The sequence below is a fragment of the Colletes gigas genome, unplaced genomic scaffold (assembly GCF_013123115.1).
Source record: "Colletes gigas isolate AHSC1104 unplaced genomic scaffold, ASM1312311v1 Colletes_gigas_Sc00003, whole genome shotgun sequence".
NCBI classification, from domain to species: Eukaryota; Metazoa; Arthropoda; class Insecta; order Hymenoptera; family Colletidae; genus Colletes; species Colletes gigas.
In genome coordinates this window covers 10,166,099-10,186,602 of record NW_025106632.1, presented here as the reverse complement: position 1 = coordinate 10,186,602, position 20,504 = coordinate 10,166,099, and the positions used below count along the sequence as shown (strand labels likewise).

Sequence of the window (20,504 nt, the reverse complement as noted above, 5' to 3'; positions counted from 1 at the left end):
CGTAAGATTTAAAAGTCATCGTTTCTTCAAGTACTTTTATTTATATTAAAATTATAAAATCCAAGAGAAATTCAAACAACCCTCGCAGCACATACTATACAATGATATATGCATATGTATATTGTATATAAAATAGAACGCATTTAACCCTGCCAGTAGTCGTAGGTGATCGAGAATTTCGATTTTCTACATATGTATACGTGAAACATAAGAATTTAGCGATCAGTGTACAAACTTCAAGCTCGAGTTTCTCGCAATAATTTCTGAAAATTCGAGATTTTCGAGATACCCTTTTTTTCTATGATCCGTATTGTACGCGATTCGTTGTTCACCTTTGACGGTTTAATCGCTCGCCATTGCGTTCGCTAATAACGCCGCTAACGTCAGCTAATCTCGTATTATACAGTTTCGTAATTTCGCTATTCTGTACAAACGTGAAGAACACTCGTCAGACGCGCGTAACAAGAACGTAGAAAACGAAATACTTACAAAGGCGTGATAAATACATTTCGAATTCGTTTCTTCCGTTTATCCTTTTGTAATTTATTCTATCTAGCTTCCTTTCACGTATCTATAACGTTTTAGCCGTACGCGTATAAAATAATAAATCCTTTAATACTTGAATACGACGTGAAAAATTTTGTTTTACCGTTTACTATTTTACTATATTTATTGGAAGTCTATAAACGATTGCAAGTATTGGGTTGCTACAAAAATTCTTGCGGTTTGTTACGGAACTAGAATATATTATACATATTAGACTTAGAAGAAAAACGAAATTTATTTATTCAGGGAATGTCTGCTTTTAAAATACCAATATCGACGATTATTGAGATTTGGGGGAAAAATGAGGTTGATATCGAAGCTTGAAGGACAGGTTGCACATTAGCTTATGAATCTACTTCCTCGCGTGTCTGATCGTACATAAATGTTATTGTTTATTTATTATTCGAATAAAACATTGCTCGTATCTCGTTTATTAACAGCGAGTGACTATAATGTCACTGTCCGTAGCGAAAGGGTTAATGCGTGGACAGTGTAAATGTTTGCTCATAAGAGGTGAAAGCATCAATGATACATTAGATACGAGTATCCGCAAGAATCCCAGCAGCGACTCAATAATATTACCACGTCTGATAACGAATCACTGTTTAATGGTACGCGTTTTACAATTATTTAGCCGTATTGCGAAACATGGTATTTGTGCGGTACACGATGCAAAACCCACTCGCTTCTCGCGTTTCCTTTCAATCTTCAATTTGTACAATCCAAAATTGTACTCAATTTAATCGACGTATGAATAAATTTCTATTTTATGTAAGATAAATGACCCCATTATTGGACGCGTGAGAATGCAATCGTTTAAAATAATCTTTTAACAACACGTTAAAAGAATTTGTACTTTTGTTACAAAATTATCGAGTTTTCAACTTGCGTAATATGAAATTAAATTTAAAAACGTTTAATAAAATGCTTGGATGGACAAATAATTTGAGATATACTTAAAATATTACAAGCAACTGTTTGCGTTGCTCATTAAAATCTGAAGCCATTTAATAATCTCGTAACTTTATATTAAAATGATCCACGAATTTCAGAATAAATCACACTTAGTATATAAGAAAAGCAAATGGTCCATAAAGAGGACGCGGTCGCTATTGGGGACATTTACCTTTCGCACGAATAATCTTCAGAGAGCTTTAACTTACTCGAGTGTGCAAATTTCTTGCCACAAATGATATTTTTGGAAGTAATTGTCGCGATTATTACGCGCGAATGCTGGAATAATTTTGATCTCTTTCGAATGTGTGTAATTAAAACGGGACAGTGAATCGATTTTCTTAAAATTCAGAATCGTTAACAGGTATTAAAATTGCAACTGTTCGTTTCTTAGTTACTAACTTTACGACGCGTTTGCAATTAGAGTAACTCGACATCTATCGAATCGAAGAATTCATCGACAAACACCTCGTGGATGTCCAATCTATAATTTTCGTTCGATCTAAGGAAGTTATTATCGTTACCTGCATTTCTTACAAATTTATATCTTTCGAGTCGTGCCATTCCTATCTCGAAATAAAAACGTCGTTCCAAAAATGGGGTAAAAATCTCTGGATCGCGATCAAATTGCAGTCGATCGATGTCGAAAGAAAAGTATGCAAATGATTGGTATATTGTTCCGTGTTGAAAATTTGCAATTGGCAATTTTCATACCTATTCATGATAAATGCACGATACAAGATAATTGCATTCGTTTTTCATATCGATCGGGACGTTTGCACGGATCGTACTATCGCTAATTTTGCGTATGAACATTTGAAACAATCAGGGATGAACAGAATTCTGTGCAGATTCGTAGTACACTAATACGGGGCTCGAATCAATGGTTTAAATGAATCGTAGGTACAAATTTCGGGATTCGACGAAACTCACTGGAGGAAACAGAAAAAAACCGAGTTCTACCGACTGCTAATGCGCGTACCAACAATTTATTTACAGCCCGTGCGGCACGCTTGAGTTTTCTAAGTCGAACCTCAATAATTACAGGAACACGGGGCGAAAAATTGATGCAAGTATCGAGGTTCGTGCAGTGATCGAGGTAGCCTGTCCAACAATGAACCCTACTTACACTGTGTATCGCCAGTACCTGCTTGTTAATATTACCTGTTGCGTTAGAGCTTCGATAATTGCAAGAGAATGGGGCTAAAAAATTGTTGCATGTATCGAGGTTCTACTGCACCTCTACCTCTAACTTCGCTCGTTAAGATCCCTTCCGTGTGTCAACACAGTGCGACGTATGAAGTATTCGTGCAATCATTGAAGTTCTACCATACTGTATACCTCACTGAACGATAAAATAACTCGAGTAGACGATTCACCAACTATTTCGATCGGCGTATAGGCGCGAAAAATAAATGGCTGTTTATATTTCATTGCACGTTTCAATGACTAGACGCAATCTCGTGACTAGCACTACCTGGTAGAGTAAGTTAAACAAGTCTGTCGTATTCTTATGGTTTAAAAAGCAATTCATTACACATCAACTGATACATATAAAAGAACGATACTTATACTTATGAATATCACGGTCCCTTTTTTCTCTCGAATTTCTCCCTCCGCGTTTCTTAACCCTCTACGAAGGCACTGTTAAACAATATTTTTTTTTATATATATATATAAACAACTTGTTCGCGTTCGTTGTTAGATGGGTACCTTTCGGAACGTATCGCGCAATAATACTTTCACGATTCAAGAAAGTCAATTGTTTGTTTTAAATCGCGGCGCATCGAGGTTCTGGTTTCCGCTGGATCGAAACAAGTATACATATTCGAAGCACAATATGGAAAGAAAGAATTCTTGAATTGCGAGAATATTTTTTACGAATCCCTTGATATGTTTACGAACAACTCTGCTCTCTGGCAAGCCCCGATCGACGGTTCGTGCATATCGATAGTACTATCCGTGTGTGAAATAATATTCGCAGGTATATTGTAAAAAAAAAATACAAGTTACTCGCGGGTGTTATCTATTACAAGCCGATAATTTATTTCCATATCGTGTAAAATAGAGATTGCGTTGTTGAAGAATACTGTTAAATCAACGTGGCTGACAATAATGCGTGCTTATCACTAATTACGGTTAATGTTTAACATTATCCGTTTAAACGATCGATAAAAATTGGCAACATTATCACTGGCCAATTAAACGTTTCCGTTAATTAGCCGATCATTGATCTCGAAACACTTTTATCGCGCACGCAGACCGAATCGCGTAGAATTCAAGCGTTTCGTACTTTTAAATGCAAGCATCCATGCGAGGAAATCGTTGCTTCGAGAAGAATCATTTATATTTTTCTTTCCAGGCAAACCGATAAATAAAAAGAAATTCAATGTACAACATAAACGAGTAACGAATATTTCCTCTATAGTTTAAACGAAGAATGACGCCGGTTACAGTTCATTTTAAAAGCACCCTGTACGATTAAGAAGTCGTCGTTGTTCATAGAATCACTGATCTGGAATACATTAAACAAAAAAAAAAAAAAGAAATGCTCAAATAACGCAAATTTGATCGTTGAATTCGTAATCATTGTACGTCCAAACTCGCAAAAGAACAAAATATCTGGCTTGAACCTCAGTAGGCTGTGAGCAGCTTTAAAATACCGATTCCATTCACGGATGATTCTATTAAAAATTGACGAATATCTCGAAAGATGAACCATTACGAGGACAATGTAAAAAGTTGCTATACGGAACGTTTGCTGAACAAACGTTCGACTAGTATTGCACAAATATCGATTAAACGCCGGTAACGAAACCCAGCTTCAACGAAAACATGTACTCCGATACACGTTGCTAATTTTACTTATCAACGTATCGTATCGATATTAGAGTTTGGCGAATTTTCTTCTCGAACAACGAATATAAATTTTAGATTCGTTCGCGAACCAGCTTCCGTTTACATTTACGTTCCGTAAATTAATTTGTAATTGGACTTATCGGAGCCTGAAGCTAATTACTTTCTAGGTTCTTTTTTTTTTCTTGAAATACTATAAGAAGGACCCATTTCTATTATTAGTCTTCTTCCATTAGTTCTCTCCTTGATCTTTTTATCGCTAAACATGGCGTCTATGAAGACTAAAACAAAGAATTCTTTGCATTGTCGAGACAAAACGAACGTTTCTTTTTTGTTAAGATATTTATCTATTAACACTATAACTACCGACAATTATAGTGTATTTATTTGTACCAAAGAAATTAAAACGATAGGAAATAAGTGTTTATTCATTCTCTTATAGAAAACTACAGTAAATTCTCAAATCGATTAAATTTTTCATAAGTTTTATTAGAAATTACGAATGGGTCGTTTTGACTGTTTCGGTACTCCTAGTTGTTAAGCCGCTGGGAAACATTAGTTTACGAACGAGACTAAAACTTTTGCGTTCGGAAATAAAATTCGCCAAATTCTTTGCGTTACAAATATCGAAACATCGCGGAAAATTTCACGCCTTTGCACTCCGCGGGTCGCCCTGCAATTACGTTTAACACATTGACTTTTTACTAAGGAAATAAAGAAATTAATCCTACAGATTGAACGTTAAAGAAAATAAATCTAGATAGGACCCTTGAATTTTAACAAGGCTGTAAAAATCAGTTGAGAAATTGTGTGTATGCTAGTTTCAAATTGTCTGAGAACAAAGTTTCGATTTCGTGGACAATTTCAGGGGTTTGATCCGGCAGTCAAAGTGTTAATCCGTCGTTGAATCTATCGGCAGGATAGGCGATGGCGTCCTCGAAGCGAAGGACGAACAAAATTCGTGACATCGCGTTGCAGCGAAGTTGAACGTTACGCGAATTCTAACAACGAGTACCAACGAGTTTCAACAACGATCATCAGCCATCCGCGGATCGACGCGATCGTCTCGACGATGGGACCAATATTCGAATCGATGCTACCGGTACCAACTAACGGAATACTCGTTTTACGTCGAATGTATTGCGTGTTGCTGGTAAGTTAACACTCGTTGGACGATCTAAAGTCCTCAAAAGTCTTCGTACAGGAAAGCGAAATTCGTTCAACTTAACTTTTTTGGTACTTTGATAGCGATTTTTTGAAATGTGATTGTACATAATCAAAGTGGAGTTCTTATTCTTCAAGATAGAACAGGTACGAAACGAATTAAATAATTTTTATAATGATTCATCTCAAAGATATCAGTCACATAATGGACTGTCAGAGATAAGGAGAAGACCAGCTATCAGCGATAAATTTTAAATGATGTCATATTCCATGATGTCATATTCTCGAGACTTTCGAGGTTCTCGAACACCCCTAATAACTACATTTTTAAAAAACTTTATCAAATTCAACGAATTTTGCTTTCATTGACCACTGTATTCCTCTCGTTCCTATGTCGTCTCGAATGTCAACATACCAGTAACAACTTAAAATTTCCATTTCAACTCTAACGGTCCCGATTGCGTTGGAAAAATAGAGGTAGTACTTTGGCGAAATGTAATCGTTAAGCATCGTATCAGCCCCCATCGCGATATACGTATCTCTCGACGAAGTTTTCGGGGAAAAGAAATCGTCCAATCGTCCGTTTACCCTTTGTTGCATCGACGAGCGACGGTACCGTGGAGATTTTCTTAGTCGCGAACGTTGATCGAGTCGCGTGGTCACTCACGATCCTTGGTCAGGTCCGATGGTAGGTCAGAGGCGGACGTGGTCGTCGTTGTCGTCGTCGTCGTGGTCGGTGATCTAGGCGACGGCGACATATTCATCCTGGAGGTTACGGGAAGCGACAAACCCGCGGCGCTCATCGCTACGTTCAGCGGTATCGTGATGAACGGTTGGTTATTCTGCGTGGAGTTTACCGGGGTTACCGTGCCTGCGAAACAATGCGAAAACCTCTACTTGGGGAACAGGAGGGACGGGACGTTTGCAACGGGAAACGGTTTCGATCTTTCTAAACCCGGCGAACACCCTTTGCGCGAGGCAACGAAAGTTTCCTCCGCGGACCGCTCAGTATCGGAAAGACCGAAGCGCATGGGATTCCAGGGATCGCGGTTTCTCACCTCCTTCTTGAGAGATTTGCACCGGCTGACCGTTTTGCCCGATACCGAGTAGAACTCCTGGACTCGGCGAATAAATGACTGTCTGCGGCATCTGGTACATTATACCTGCGAACAGTCACGCGCAATGATTTCAGAAACAATGGACCACGAGTGCTGCGGAACAAGCGCGTCGGTGGAAAAAATTACACGTCGGCAAAGTGGTTAGAAGTGCAACGAAAATGCAAGACCAATCGAAATAAAGGCCGATAGTTCGAGAGTCGTAACAGATCAAGGTTTACTCGATTGTTTCGATGTACAGTTACAATATTGAGCATACACCTTACGTTGGTAGTGAAAATTGACGAGAATATAAATTAACGTGTTTAAATTCAATTTCTCGCCAATGTTCGCTACCAACCAGCGTACGTTCGATTTCGTGAGCAACTGTACAAAAATTCTCTACTTTTTATTTTCAAGCCGTCGCTACTTGTGGGTGGTCGGCAAAATGGGGCAAACTTGGAGACGGAATCTCGTGAACCGTGACAAGGTCCGCAAACATTCGAGTATACTCGAACGCGCGAAAGCACACGATCCCGCGCCACGGTTGCAATATGACTGGCAAACTCGATTGCTTCTCTTGCTTTGTAGCAATTGTTCGAAAAACATCATCGGTTTCGTTTGGGCAATTATCCCGCGGCGTATTAACGATCGACGGTTCCATTGTGCGCGGGCATCGAGAAAGCGTTATCGTCTCGATCGTCAACAAAAAAAAAAAAAAAAAACAAACGAGAGCTAAGGAAAAGAAAAACACACTTTGGGCGATCGAAACGCGCTCGACGGGGCAGTAGATCGTCGTATCGATATCAACGCGTCGAGTTATCAAAATTCCGACAGAGACAGTTCGCCGCGTGGAACAATGGAAAGGCGAAAAAAGAAAGATAAAAAACGTACGTCATGCCGGCGATCGGTAAGTCGGATGGCATCCACTCCATATATTAGCATCGATATTTATGTGTACACCTGCATCGGAGCGCGGCTTTCGACCGGATCTTACTTCCCAGTTAGGCATCGCGTCGTTGTCTTAGTTTGGTCATCGCGGCCCGTACGACTCCTTATGTACTCCCCTACACGGATAACCTCGTCATCGCTCGCACACTTTTCGCATTTTAAGTGTCCTCTTTCCTTTATCTTCTCCCTCCCTTGCGCGGTTGGTTCTCGCTCGCTCTTACGCGCCAGTACGCTTCGCCACTCTGATACCATTCTCTCGTTTTCTACGCTTCTCTCTGTCTACCGACCTACCTGACTGATTGGATTGCACACGTTTGCCCGCTTGGGCTACCTACGGCTCTAACGATTTTCCACGCCGGCTTTTACCGCTCGCTGACTCGGTATCGCGGCTCCTGGCACGCCCACGAGGAAATTCGCTAATTACGAGACGGTACGAAACGATAGCAACATTTTTCTTTTCGTTCCCGACACGCGTCTTACAGACGAAAGTTCGCAAACGAAACGGTCGTTTGCGTGTTTCTGTGCTTTTTCGTCGAAGACGCAGCATCGATGGCTTGGGAAACGTTTCGCGATTCCTAACGACGCCACAGTGTTGCGGAAAAAGTCCAATTCTTTACCAATAATTTACCGTCTTCGATCACTTTACTTTAGATACTACCCTAAGAATTGTTTAACCAGAGAAATTAAAACGATAGACACACGTAAAAATAAGTGGTTAAGTTTGCAAATCATTGAGGATCTTCGTTTGAAACATTATTTATCTCTAAAAATTGTTCAACACTAGAATTACTGACAATTATTGTGTATCTATTTGTACCAGAGACATTAAATTTCTGGCTACACAGTATATTTTCAGTAAAGAATTTTTTTCTCGAGAGTGCGCAGGATTTCGGGGGTGTGTCTATTCACCAAAAATGATTGTAATTGACCCCCGCAACCGAAAATAATTTTTTCAAAATGTACGACTCGAAAGATTAGCTAGCATAGTAAAATTGATTTTTGAGTAAATTTCTTCGACGGGGTTCGTCGTTGGAGAACACGATGGTGAAAAAACGGTGGGTTCTAAATAGCGTGTGAACGAATATTAGAACACCATAAAGGTATCACACAAAGAACACACGCGTCACGCACGTAAAAATACCACACATAACTGACATGTGCCACACGCGTCGCACAAATACCACGTATAATGCATAACAAACACACATGCGCGTAATAAGCAAGAAATATTTATTCTTTCGTTTGCGTAGCTCGCTGTAAACTATTGTTACGATATTACAGAATAAATCTGTACTTAAATAAAAATTGTTGTTTTGATCAAAATCCGTTCGATATCGTAATATACGAATTAGGTGTTCGAAGACAGTCCCTCTGATTCTTTAAAGGAGAAACTTCAGCCGCGACAGATACGCGTCAAACTGTCAGAAACCTTGCAGGGCAATTTGGCACAAGTGCCACACGACAGTTTTCCTCGAACACTTAGGGAAAATTGATGAAGTCAAAGTGGTCGAAAAGTGGGTTCAACGCGAACTCAATGGGAATCAGAAGCTTGCAACTGACTGCTTCATTGTCGTCTTATCCAGCCATTCTAGGATCGGGGAACGATTTGTCACGAGAAATGTATAATGTACGTTAATCGTCGTTAGTTGGCCCGGCGATATATTCATGAAACACCGAAGTCCACGGTAAAACGAAATTTACATCCTGAAAAGGCGATGCTTTGATGTGCCATTGCTGGTGGTATTCGTTATATCTTCCTGAAACGGGGTGAAACCATCGCCAGGGAATCTTACCGTCGAAAAATTGAGACAGAACCGACCAGCATTGTTTCACAGAAAAGGTTCTATCCTTCTTCGAACGCGTTTAACGCTAGAAAAATTAAACGAGCTCGCGCACGAAAATTTATTCGTTCTCAGATTTCTGCATGATTCACCATTTTCTTCGCTGCTTAGGACAATTTTCTGAAAACGCCATCTTCTTAGCAAATATCACTATTCTCGAATACGCTCGCGTTAAACCGATCAAAAGATGAAAGCGACACGTTAATGGCCGCTCATTTTTCGGGAATTTTTAAGTAGACGTTTGTAAAAAAATTTGGTTTTCAGTCGTTTGGATGCTCTCGCCATCGAAGAGTCACAATTCATTCATTTTTCTCGGTAAAGTTTGCTCGCGTAACCGAAAAAATTGGTCTCCTTCATTGCCTTCCTCGTTTTATTTGGCCAACGCGAAAGTAACGAGAATTTCCATTGTTTCTTCCGACACACTTACCCGAGTGGTTCTTTGGGAGATCTTTCGAAACGGGAGAATCGCCATCGCTGGAGTCTCCGTCGCTTTCATTGGCACATACGTCCGATCTGGGTGAAGTGCCGTCTTCCTGAAACAGTGTAGAAATACTGTTCGTCAGTAGAGGGAGCGAAAACCCAAATAAGAAGAAAAACTTTCTACGCCGTTTCTTGCAACGTTCGTTGAAAATAGCTTATGTTATTATATTATCCGGAATATTCCAATGGCCAAATTTTATGGGATTTTATTTTCCATTTATTCGTCGAGGAAGAATCGTCTGGCTTTTTATCGCGAATTTAGAAACATCCTGCGTTTATAAAACTATGTTCATTTTATATTTATATGTTACGCAATCGACGCACAAAGTACAAGAAGATTTCCATATTTGTAATTTGAAAGTATCTTCCATTTACGCGCTAGTTCCAAGAACTACGTAATAATCACGTGCCTAAGTGTCTTCGTGGACGAAAGATCGTCGTACGAAAAACGTGATAACTATTTACGTTTCCATATGTTCGTTTGTTTGCTAATTCCCTCGGTCGTTAACGATATAGGCATTCGTGGCGTGTTCCAATACGAGACCGTACAGCTCGATCAAATTTATAAACCACTGTACGAATCAGATTTTAATTGCATCCGCATATATTATGTATCCCGAGAACGTGTCGCGTCGGTACAAAATTTATGAATCATCTCTGCAAGGTTTCTGCTTCGCTATCGTCTCAGCAAATTACTATTCCTAACACCGTGTCGAATCTACGATCTTCGGCCATCAGCCGTCATTATTAACCCTCTAAAATACAAACTATGCTTGGTTTCTGCAAAAAATTATACGATACAATAACTAATAATGAAATAGAAATTGAATGGTATACCCATTCTGGTGTGAAAAACTATAATTGCTGCAAACAGATTATTTGTAAGTTATGTTTGTATGGCGTGGTAATCTTTATATCTCTTGGACATAAGAAATTGTAAAAGCGAGTACTGTTGAATTTCTTCCCCATTTTTGATATTGTTGCTTCAGATTCAGATTAGCGTTCGAAAAACTGTAGAATTTTAAGACCACTGTTGATATTTATAATAAAATATAGTCACCCCTGGGTAATGAAATCAGCGCATGAATTGTATAATGTCGTTTATGCGAGTGTAATCTGATGGATAGGGAGTACTTGCACTTTGCGAAAGACCATATCAATTGTGATGTTTACGGTTGACTATCAAAAGTTACATTAAAACAACTCGCAATATAAATTTATTTATACTCTTCCCATAGGGGATGATTGAGAAAATTGAATGCGAAAAGGTGTTGGTAAGTATATACCCGAGCCACTGTATCATTTTATAGTAAAAAGCGACTAGTAAAAGTTCCTAACTAACTTCCGAGAGCACCTACGTTAGCCTTGTTAAACAATGGACGTTCATTAAATGCTAAGCAACGCGCATCTCGTTGGCTAAAAGTTGTGATCCGCAAGAAGAGGTAACCGAGTCACGGCAGGCACGGAGCAAAGCGTAACGTCATAAGTGATATACAATGATGTAGTACACCTGTATCGGATCATAAATTCCAGACCCTTAACGAGTCGCAAACAGAAAACAAGGTAGAGGAGAGTAGCACATTACGTGGCGCGGCTGGTAAATCGCAGATAACGCCTCGGTAATAATATCGGCGAGCCAATCAAACAGCCAACTAACCAATCAATCAACGAGTCTAGCAACCAACTAACCAAGCAACGAAACAACCAACCAACGAACTTACCTACCTAACCTACCTAGGAGGGAGAGATGCGCGAAGCTTGTTCGCGCACCATATATGGCCATCCGCGCGGCCTGAACTCGTACACCGCGCTTCCACGGGAGATTCACACAAATTTACGCAGGACTATGTTTCCCCGGGTGACTTTCTCTCCCCCGGTACTACCGCCACCACCGGATACTTTTTTTTTTTGTTTTTTTATATCAACGGTGAACCGTCGCGGAAACCTATGCGTTATACATGCATTTCGACTCCCTCGTTAGGACGCGTACATATGTCGTCGAGCGCCCGGATCGCGTTTGCATCGAGAGAAAGCAAATCGCGTCGCGAGAGACCGCTACCGAAGATTAGGAAGCCGCTCGTCTTTCGATGGATCGTGCGGCTACTCCAGACGCGGGACGACGATCCGACCGATCCTCGTTACCAAAGATCAATTTCATGCCAGAGGTACAGTCTGTAACGCGAAACCACGATGGCGATATACAGGCTGGGCCATATAAAGCGTTACAAGCTGTTTTCTACGAAACCATAGCCGGGCATCGACTTCCATTTTTTTTCCTTACGAAAGTTGCGACCATCAATTTTTGCTTGTAAAATAGAACATTTTGTCGTTAATTTTTCATCAGATTTCATCTTTCTTTTTTATATATCGTTATGTTGATTTAAAATATTTGTTTGGTACCTTGTATTTATGTGTTACCAGTAATGATTCTTAAGCCGTGATCCAAGGGGGTCGTAGATGGATAATATAAATATTATTATTATGCCTGAAAATATCACCTTTATTTTTTTAGTGCTTTGGCAGTTGTTGGATTAAAATAAATTATTCGACTCAACGTCTTCAACTTACCACTGTATCTCGTACAGAGAAATTGCAAGCTTTCTTATCTGAGCTATTGATATAATTATTAAAAGGTCAATTCGAACAAGTTTTCGCTGAAATATCGCCACCATGATCTTGTATCGTAGATTTTATATCATCGTCCAACGAATATCTATTCACGAGGTTCAAGGATTCCGGAGGTTCTTCCAAGCTGCAGAAATATAAATAATTTGATGAAACGTTAAATGTTTCCGGATGGAGTAATGTTATCAGTCACAATCAGTATGTGCACACGTTGACCGTTATATCATTAATATATGTGTCTTTGGTTTCGATGTTGTCGAGTTGTTCTTTACCTTATACATAAATATCAACAAAGAAGGAGAAAAACTTTCCCTCAAAAGAATATTCATAACGTTAAGCTAGTCCAATTCCAAAGAGTTTTTCGAATATTTTGATAGATCGTATTCCAAGTTCGATCGCGTTTGCAATATTTCAGAATATCAGCAACGAATGCTTTTGTAACTATTTGCTACCAGTGACCGTAAAATTAATATTGCACGTCCATTAACTAGGCGAAAGAAAGGGGAAATGTAACATCCTTCGGTACCAAAAACTGGAGTCCAAGAACACGAAGCTACCGGACAGTTTTATAAGTCCAAAAATAGTTTCATCGCAGAATTAGACAGTCCAAACCGAGTCTGCGAGTAAGAGTATCCAGTTACAAGTTCAATTCCTATCTTCAACTTATTCTTTTACGACGGTCGCTAACAGTGAACTCAAAACCAATACCTTCGCGCATCGTTAATCACGGCGAAAGAAAAGCAAAACGAAGTGCCCTTTAATACGGAGAGCTAGAATTTCAAAATCTAAAATTAATTTGACCACAATATTGGACAATTTAAGTCTGGCCAGTTAGATAGACTAACTCAAAATATACAAACTAAATAACTATCCTTATGTAATGTTTCGAGGGTGGTGTGTTAATCATGATTTAGACTTTCTTCAGAAAGAATTTTTAAAATAAAATTGTCTCGATTGCTTCTGGTTAACAATTTGTAGCCTTCTACAACGTTGATAGAGGATGACATAGAAGCCGCCATTTTCCTCAACAAAGAAGCGGTTTCAAGAGTTCAGAGTAGAGTTATCTCGAGGGGAAACTAACGATATCGCGAAATTTAAAAACCTAACCTAACTCAGGAGATACCTCAAATAAATCTCTAAATAAGTTACAAAATACAAAGTAAAATGTATCGTTAAATGATAAGTAATTAAATTTGATATGGGGTTTATAATTATTCGCGGCACCGTGAACGGAGCTTCCGAACGTTCCGAGCGCGTTGTAATCGCGAAACGGTTTCGCCACTCGGACAGTCGAAACCGAGTCGACCGTTAAGACTATGCGAGTTCAATGGCACTTACGAATTTACAGTACACCGGCCACACGGGTATCCAAAACCGATACTTCGACGCGCGTCCATCGAGGGGAAAAGAAGACGAAGTGTCGTTGGACTCGGCGGGTCGGGGAGCGAGAGAAAAGCAAAAAGGAAACCGGTGCTTCCGCGAAGCTCGGATCGTTTCCACGTCGCAAGCTCGCGACTGCGTACACGATCGCCGGTGCTCGCCGCGGTTCGTAAAGGATTTCCGAAAGCACGGAGGGCTGCGAAAGCGGCCCTTGTCCGCCAACGGCAGGCGTTGTCGACAATCACTTCCGAGTCGCATTTGTACCCCCCATTACCACGGGTGTGTATAGAAGGCGCGACAAAAACCGGCATTCCTGATTCTTAAGTTGGACTCTATATAAGTATCTGCCATCGCGAACATTGCCTGTATATGGCGACAACCAGGCTTTGACAAAGGTGACCGTATATGGTATTCTGCTTCCACCTTCCATACCTTCTCTCTCTCTAGCTCTCTCCCCGCCTTCTTTCTCTTTCCCTTCCCTTACAGTCCCCTACCTCCCTCCTAACCTCAACAGCCGCTGGCGTTCTCTCTATCGCGCCGTCAGGCATCTCGCTACCGTTGTCCTCGTCGTTTCCTCGTCCGCGATCCACCAGGGTGCCTCCTCGGTGAAATGCATCATAATCGTTAAGTCGTTAGATCGTAAATCATGGCACGGAACCCCCGCCGCAACCGATCCCCCGTAAGAAAGAACGAAACCGCAACAGACGGAGAAAAAGGGAGGTTCGAAGCGTATTACCGATCCGATAGGGGGCGTACGTGTTCGCCCGTTGACGGGGGCGCCATGATTCAAAGGCTGCTCGAACCTTGCCATACTATTTTAGTTTCTTTTGTCGCGTAGGTGGGATTGTTCATGCAACCCGGTCTGATTTTAATCTTAATTTTAATTTCAGAGACGTTTGTTTGCATGTTTTCGATCGAAAGATGGTGCGACGGAGAAGATTGAGATTTTGCATTCAAATATCTCGACACTTTACAGTTATCAAATTATAAATATATGCAGCATAAGTACATTCGTTGTTCATATCGAAATTCATCTTAGGCAAGATTAAGTTTTTTCAAAGATAATGAACTTGTCTAAACTATCTATGGAACTCAAAGAGAATAGATTTATTTTACACACATTTGCAATTTGATCCCCGAAACGATTGCTCCTATTCACCAAATAAGGGACACAGCTTCCTTTACAATTTACCTATTGATGCAAAACACCAAAAGAAAAAAAATCTTGCTTTTTATTAACAAAATATTCTATTTCTAGAGGATCGACTGTATTCTCAGCTACATTCGAGTATTTTTTCAAGCTGTCCGAAGGAAATTCGCTCGAGCATAATTTTCAAATATACAAATTGCGGATACAAGCTACTGTGCGCTAATCGAGAAAGCAGACCTACCTTGCGAGTCACGCTGAAAAGATGAATGGCACAGTGGAATGGCTGTTGGATCGGTGTCTTATTTTTCGAGCGGATTCGTCGTTTACAATAGCGAGTCGCAGCTTTAACGATATTATTATTTAAGCATCCGACTCCTTAAATATTATTGTTTCGTTGTAATTGCTTATCGTATCGGGGAACGGTCGTTGCACCATCGAGAAAATTATATTTCTAGTTTGATCATTCTACGCGTCAATTACAAATGTAGAATTCTGGGTCGAGTTCCATCGGCCTCCCGGGTAAAAAGAGTTTCTTTGAAAAAACAGAAGTTCCGACGCGTCTCGGCGTCTACACATTATCTATATATACAACAACGAAACGGTTCCCAAACCGCGCGGGATAACAAGTTTTTCGTTTGGACTAATCGCGCAACGAACGAAAAGTAAAAGCTTCGAAACGAAATCCAACATCGTTAGCGGGGAAAAATTCCTTAAAATTCCACGTTTCTTTTTCGATACCGCGCTAACTACCCGAACCAGTCGACCGACGGTTAATACCTTCGTCGAAGGAGCACGGTTTCATTATTCTTCTCGACGCAACTAATTTAACGTTTCGCGCGAAACTGTTGGCCAATCGCGCGAATTCCTACCTTTCCGTTTCTGCATTTCTGACCGTCGTATGTGCCAGGGATGGCGAACTTTTTCAAGACCGAGGGCCAAAAAATTGTTGAACACGCGAGTACGAAGAAAACTATCTTTCTGATTTTGATACGTGGAATCGATATCGAAAAAGGGCGTCGCGTTTCTCGAGACACTCCGAATATCACTCGCTTTCGTTTCTCTGAGTTCGATGTAAGAGGAGGTCGTGCATTTCGTTAAAAAGTATTTTTAATTTCTATTTATTTTTCAAAGATCGTCGTAGCTTTTCGATTTCGAACATCGTTTTATTCCGAGTTCGACACCTCGATCGAATTCATCTCGCGTGCCGCGGGTTCGCCACCCCCGTCGTTCGTACGCAGCAAAAGGTCGTGCGCGTCGGGGATCACGAATTACATACGGAGAGGAGGAAACAAAACGAAGAAAAAAAAATGAAAGAGAATCAGAACGGTATCTTCACTGCACAACAGGTGGGTTTTATAATACCTACCTGGTCGTGAACAACTGGCACCTGGTACCAAACAGTGTTGTCGCGTTCGGTAATATCGGCTAAGTGTAAACGATGACAAAAGCACAGTCGTGCGGGACCGTATCATTAATAAAGATAATATATATACGTACGTGTAATATAAATATTATCACAGTATTTTACAGTACACTATTTACACATGTGATACATACTAGGCACGCCAGCCGTACATTCGTGATTACCGTTTAGGATTATAATCGTTAATTAATATATATTATTTGTACTTTGTGCGTCGATGGGAGAAACAAGATTACATTTTCGTTGTTATTTTCCATTCAAGTTCGATCCTCCCCTTATTTTTTTTTTTTTACGACCGCGCGTAATGCTCGTTTCGTCTCTGTTTCATTTTTCTTCGTCTTCGCGTTAACGGCTATCTATTTATTCTATCTATCTACCTGTTTCTTTTTTTGTTTTTTGTTTCAATGTTAAGCGGTAAAAAAAAAAAAAAAAAAAAAAAAAAAATAAAATAATAAACAACACACAACACATACACACACACGTAAGCATGCATAATGCGATGATGGGTACCGAGGCTGATTTCTCTACTTGCGGATAACTTCGGTTGGTCGATGGGGAAATGGCGGAGAAGGAAATGGTGGAATGCGGTAATTGGGGTCCTGGGAATTAAATTAAAAAGGTATTTTAAATACTAGCTACTTAATCTACGAAAGAGAAAAAAAAAAACAAACAAATACTACACATGCCACTTTCAGTACAAACACATTACGGAACAATGTACGATGCACAACAATATATAAATATATGTTTCAATGCGCAACAATGCCAAGCGTGCACCGCCGGGTCTACTGGCTCGGACTCGCACCCACGTACTACGATTTCTCGTTTCTTCGTCGGGTTTTTTTGTGCCACAGGGAAAGGCGGAACGCCTCGACCTGAACGACATGAGTATTAAAAAGGATGCCTCGAATAAGGATCAACTGACGGGAGGGAAAAGGGAAAACGCACGGATGCTTCGATTTTTCCTTGATTCCGGCCTGGCGAATCCCACGGACGAGGTACGATCGTTACAATAAAATACAATCGAGTGGGCCTGAAATCGGGACCGAACCAAATCGCGAGCCAATCGTACGTTAACCCACTAAATACCAAATAATTCTTCTGTCCTCAAAATTTATATTTGACGTCAAACAAATTGCCAATACAAATTTTGTTTCTGAACGTCCTACGAATATACTGGCACATAATGGGTTAAATATACTCGTTCTTTTTTCAGGTGGAATGTTACACGCTGCTCAGAATAGTTAGAGACGAAAAAACGCTATTCATCGGGGATCGAAAGAGTTCATTTCTTTTTTTAATTTTATTAGAACTTATATTCCTTGTTTAACCACATTTCTATCGAGTATTTTCTTTTTTAGTAACCGGTTCGACGAGTGGAACGTGTTCTTTAATTTTGATTTACTTCACTACATTACTTTTAGTCATGGTTTCGCTTTATTTTCGAGCTACATCGTTGCACAGGTGGAATCACGACAGAGAAATGGTTAAAAGAGTATATCTGTCCTTGACAGACAGTCAATTTTAAATGTCCAACAGACATTTAAAAACTTTTGTAATAAAAGTTCCAACGATTAATAAAATACATAAAACTACCATGCCATGAGTACGTAAGTACCATATAATAAATAATAAACTTCATGATACAAAAGTGTATGAATAAATTTGTTTAGCATGATAAGTGAAATATGTATTTGTTTCTGTTCTTATCAAAATTTATAACGAGACAAGCTACTTAAAAGTTCCATGATTGTTTCGATCCCCGCTATTCATGTTCATATACAGAGGCACACAGATTCGTTCGGATAAATTACCAATAATAACTGTTACCAATTGTACTGTGCTATCTTTTTGCCCCAGTGTAGCTGTACACAACTGTTCAAAACAATTAAAGGATCAAGTAAGCAAACACTACATGGCATTTAGCTCTTTCAGACCTGAAATTTAGACTCTAATTTCGTCAACTGATAATTATTTTCAGAGCTGTTTTGAAAACATGTTAATGCAACAATATTATATGGAATTAATATTGTTTTTCGCGTTGAAGTTTCAACGGACTCTAACTACTTTGAAGAGTGTGTAGCATGAACGAATAGCCTTGTCTCAACGAATCTATGAGTCATTGTATATTACAGTATTCGATGTAGCAACATTTTTAGCGAATATCTGACTTCGATATCGCGTTAGGGCTTCCGAAGCTTTTGGTGTTCGTCCAACTATTTTAAGCGCGTAATTTGAATCACTCTACTTTATATAGTTTAACGTTATCGTTTTGCCTAAAATAGCGATCCTCGGATTTGGTTCGACTCGGTTCCCTTTAAGTATCGTTGCACGGCGTCGATCGATCAACTTACAACGTATATACAGGTCTTTAAATAAATAAGAAAGATTCCATCGCCGTAAGGTATCATAAATACGATTCGAGTAAACAAGAAAAATCGAGACACGTGTACGAATATAAAATACACGGCTCCTCGAGTAATTCATCACATGAGTCACTACCCTAAGTTACGATTTAGAACTGCCCCACCTCTGTTTCGTTTCAACGAGCAGAGTTCTCGCGTCGATGCGTGCCCCGCGACGCGATTCATTTTGCAAACAAACGAGACTCGAACGGGCACTTTGCCACGTGATTCGTACGATAACGTAGAAAAAGTCTTTGGACTTCCATTAACGCACAGATCCAGCCATTCCTCCTGAAACTTCGCCTTTCGTTTCCCTCGGATCGTACAATTTTCTCGTACTCCCAACACCGATCTATCATCCACTTTTCTGATATAGAATTCGATGCATTTATGAACACTTTGCAAACAACAACGATGTCAGCTAAAGCCTTTCTAGCGTCCAGGTTTCTCAAGTCCTTTCGTTAAGTTGCAAAACAATCGAAGTAATAAAGTTTACGACGTCGGTACATCATGACGAAGACGTACATACGATATTCTGAACAATTGGTTTTCTATTAGAACCTAGCGCTTTCTCTCTGCGATTCTATTTACACCTCTCGAACAGAAGAAGCCTGCACCTTTTCAACGCATCGACAGAACTACATCGTCTCGTTTAAGATTCCGTGTAACAAAGATCGTTAACAGTGACGATTTTTCTCGAGAAACTAATCGATCGTTTTTGTGTCTACCTACGAATCAGAACAGCGAACGCAAACCTCGTATACCCACGTTATAGTACGCGTCGACAGGACTAGATTTATACGTTGGAAACTGATGGCTGTAACGTTTTTTCGTGTCTCCAATCAATTTTCATCATCCCAAAAATTATCGATCGCCAATGTTGACGAAGGTGTCTGTCTCGTTTCTTTTTTTAGGAAACTAACGGGCGTGTCAATTTAAAACTTTGTACGTGTGTTTATTTATATATTTTCGAGTATAAATAATTGATTTTGCCGAAGTAACACTTATGTCCATGGTTGCACGATATTCTAGTAAAGCTACTACGTACTTGAATTAAATTTAAGGTTTTGTAACATTGATAATGTTTCTGATTTCAGCACAATGTTTCGAGGATGCTTCGAAGACACGAATCTTGGAGAAAATGCGAAACTTCGAATGACTTTTATTATCCCCAATTTAGACAGACACCCGAAGCCACCGTCTGAGCCTATCATGTATCCGTAACGAGCTTTGTGGAACACGAATGACTTTGTACGAGTATTAAGTACCGAAACCTGCTATGTTAAGTACCGTCGACCCCATCCTAAGGATGACAGGTGTCCATGGACCCTACTCGCGCAATAGCGTCGAAAGAAAAGTTAATTGCCTGGTCTCTTTTCGATCACCATCGAAACATCGTCCCGATCGTTGTACGGCTGCAGTGCGATTTCTTGTCCACGCGATTTCACTTTGTAATTAATTTAACCCTTTCCTTGCGATCGGCGTTCTACAAAATCGCTCGCCGTGCCGTCGATCGATCTGTCTTCGCGCCCCGTGCGGCGAACGCCCATGAGCGTCCAACGAATACGTGCGTTAAACGCGTGGAAAAGTGTCCTGCACGCGGGAATACTTCGCGACATGTTTCCCCGAAAATTT

The 20,504-nt window shown here is 40.1% G+C and overlaps 1 protein-coding gene across 1 annotated transcript in view; it reads right to left on the bottom strand.

Moving 5' to 3' along the window:
* Positions 1-86: 86 nt before the first annotated feature.
* LOC122404789 (serum response factor-like) overlaps positions 87-20,504 on the bottom strand; it is a 35,474-nt gene continuing 15,056 nt past the window's right edge. Inside the window, exons 5-7 of the mRNA XM_043409015.1 lie at positions 9,834-9,939; positions 6,579-6,683; positions 87-6,391 (exon numbers count right to left, since the gene is read on the bottom strand). Of these exons, the coding sequence (XP_043264950.1) occupies positions 6,180-6,391; positions 6,579-6,683; positions 9,834-9,939 (423 nt within the window). The 3' untranslated portion in view covers positions 87-6,179. The remainder of the gene's footprint in view (positions 6,392-6,578; positions 6,684-9,833; positions 9,940-20,504) is intronic.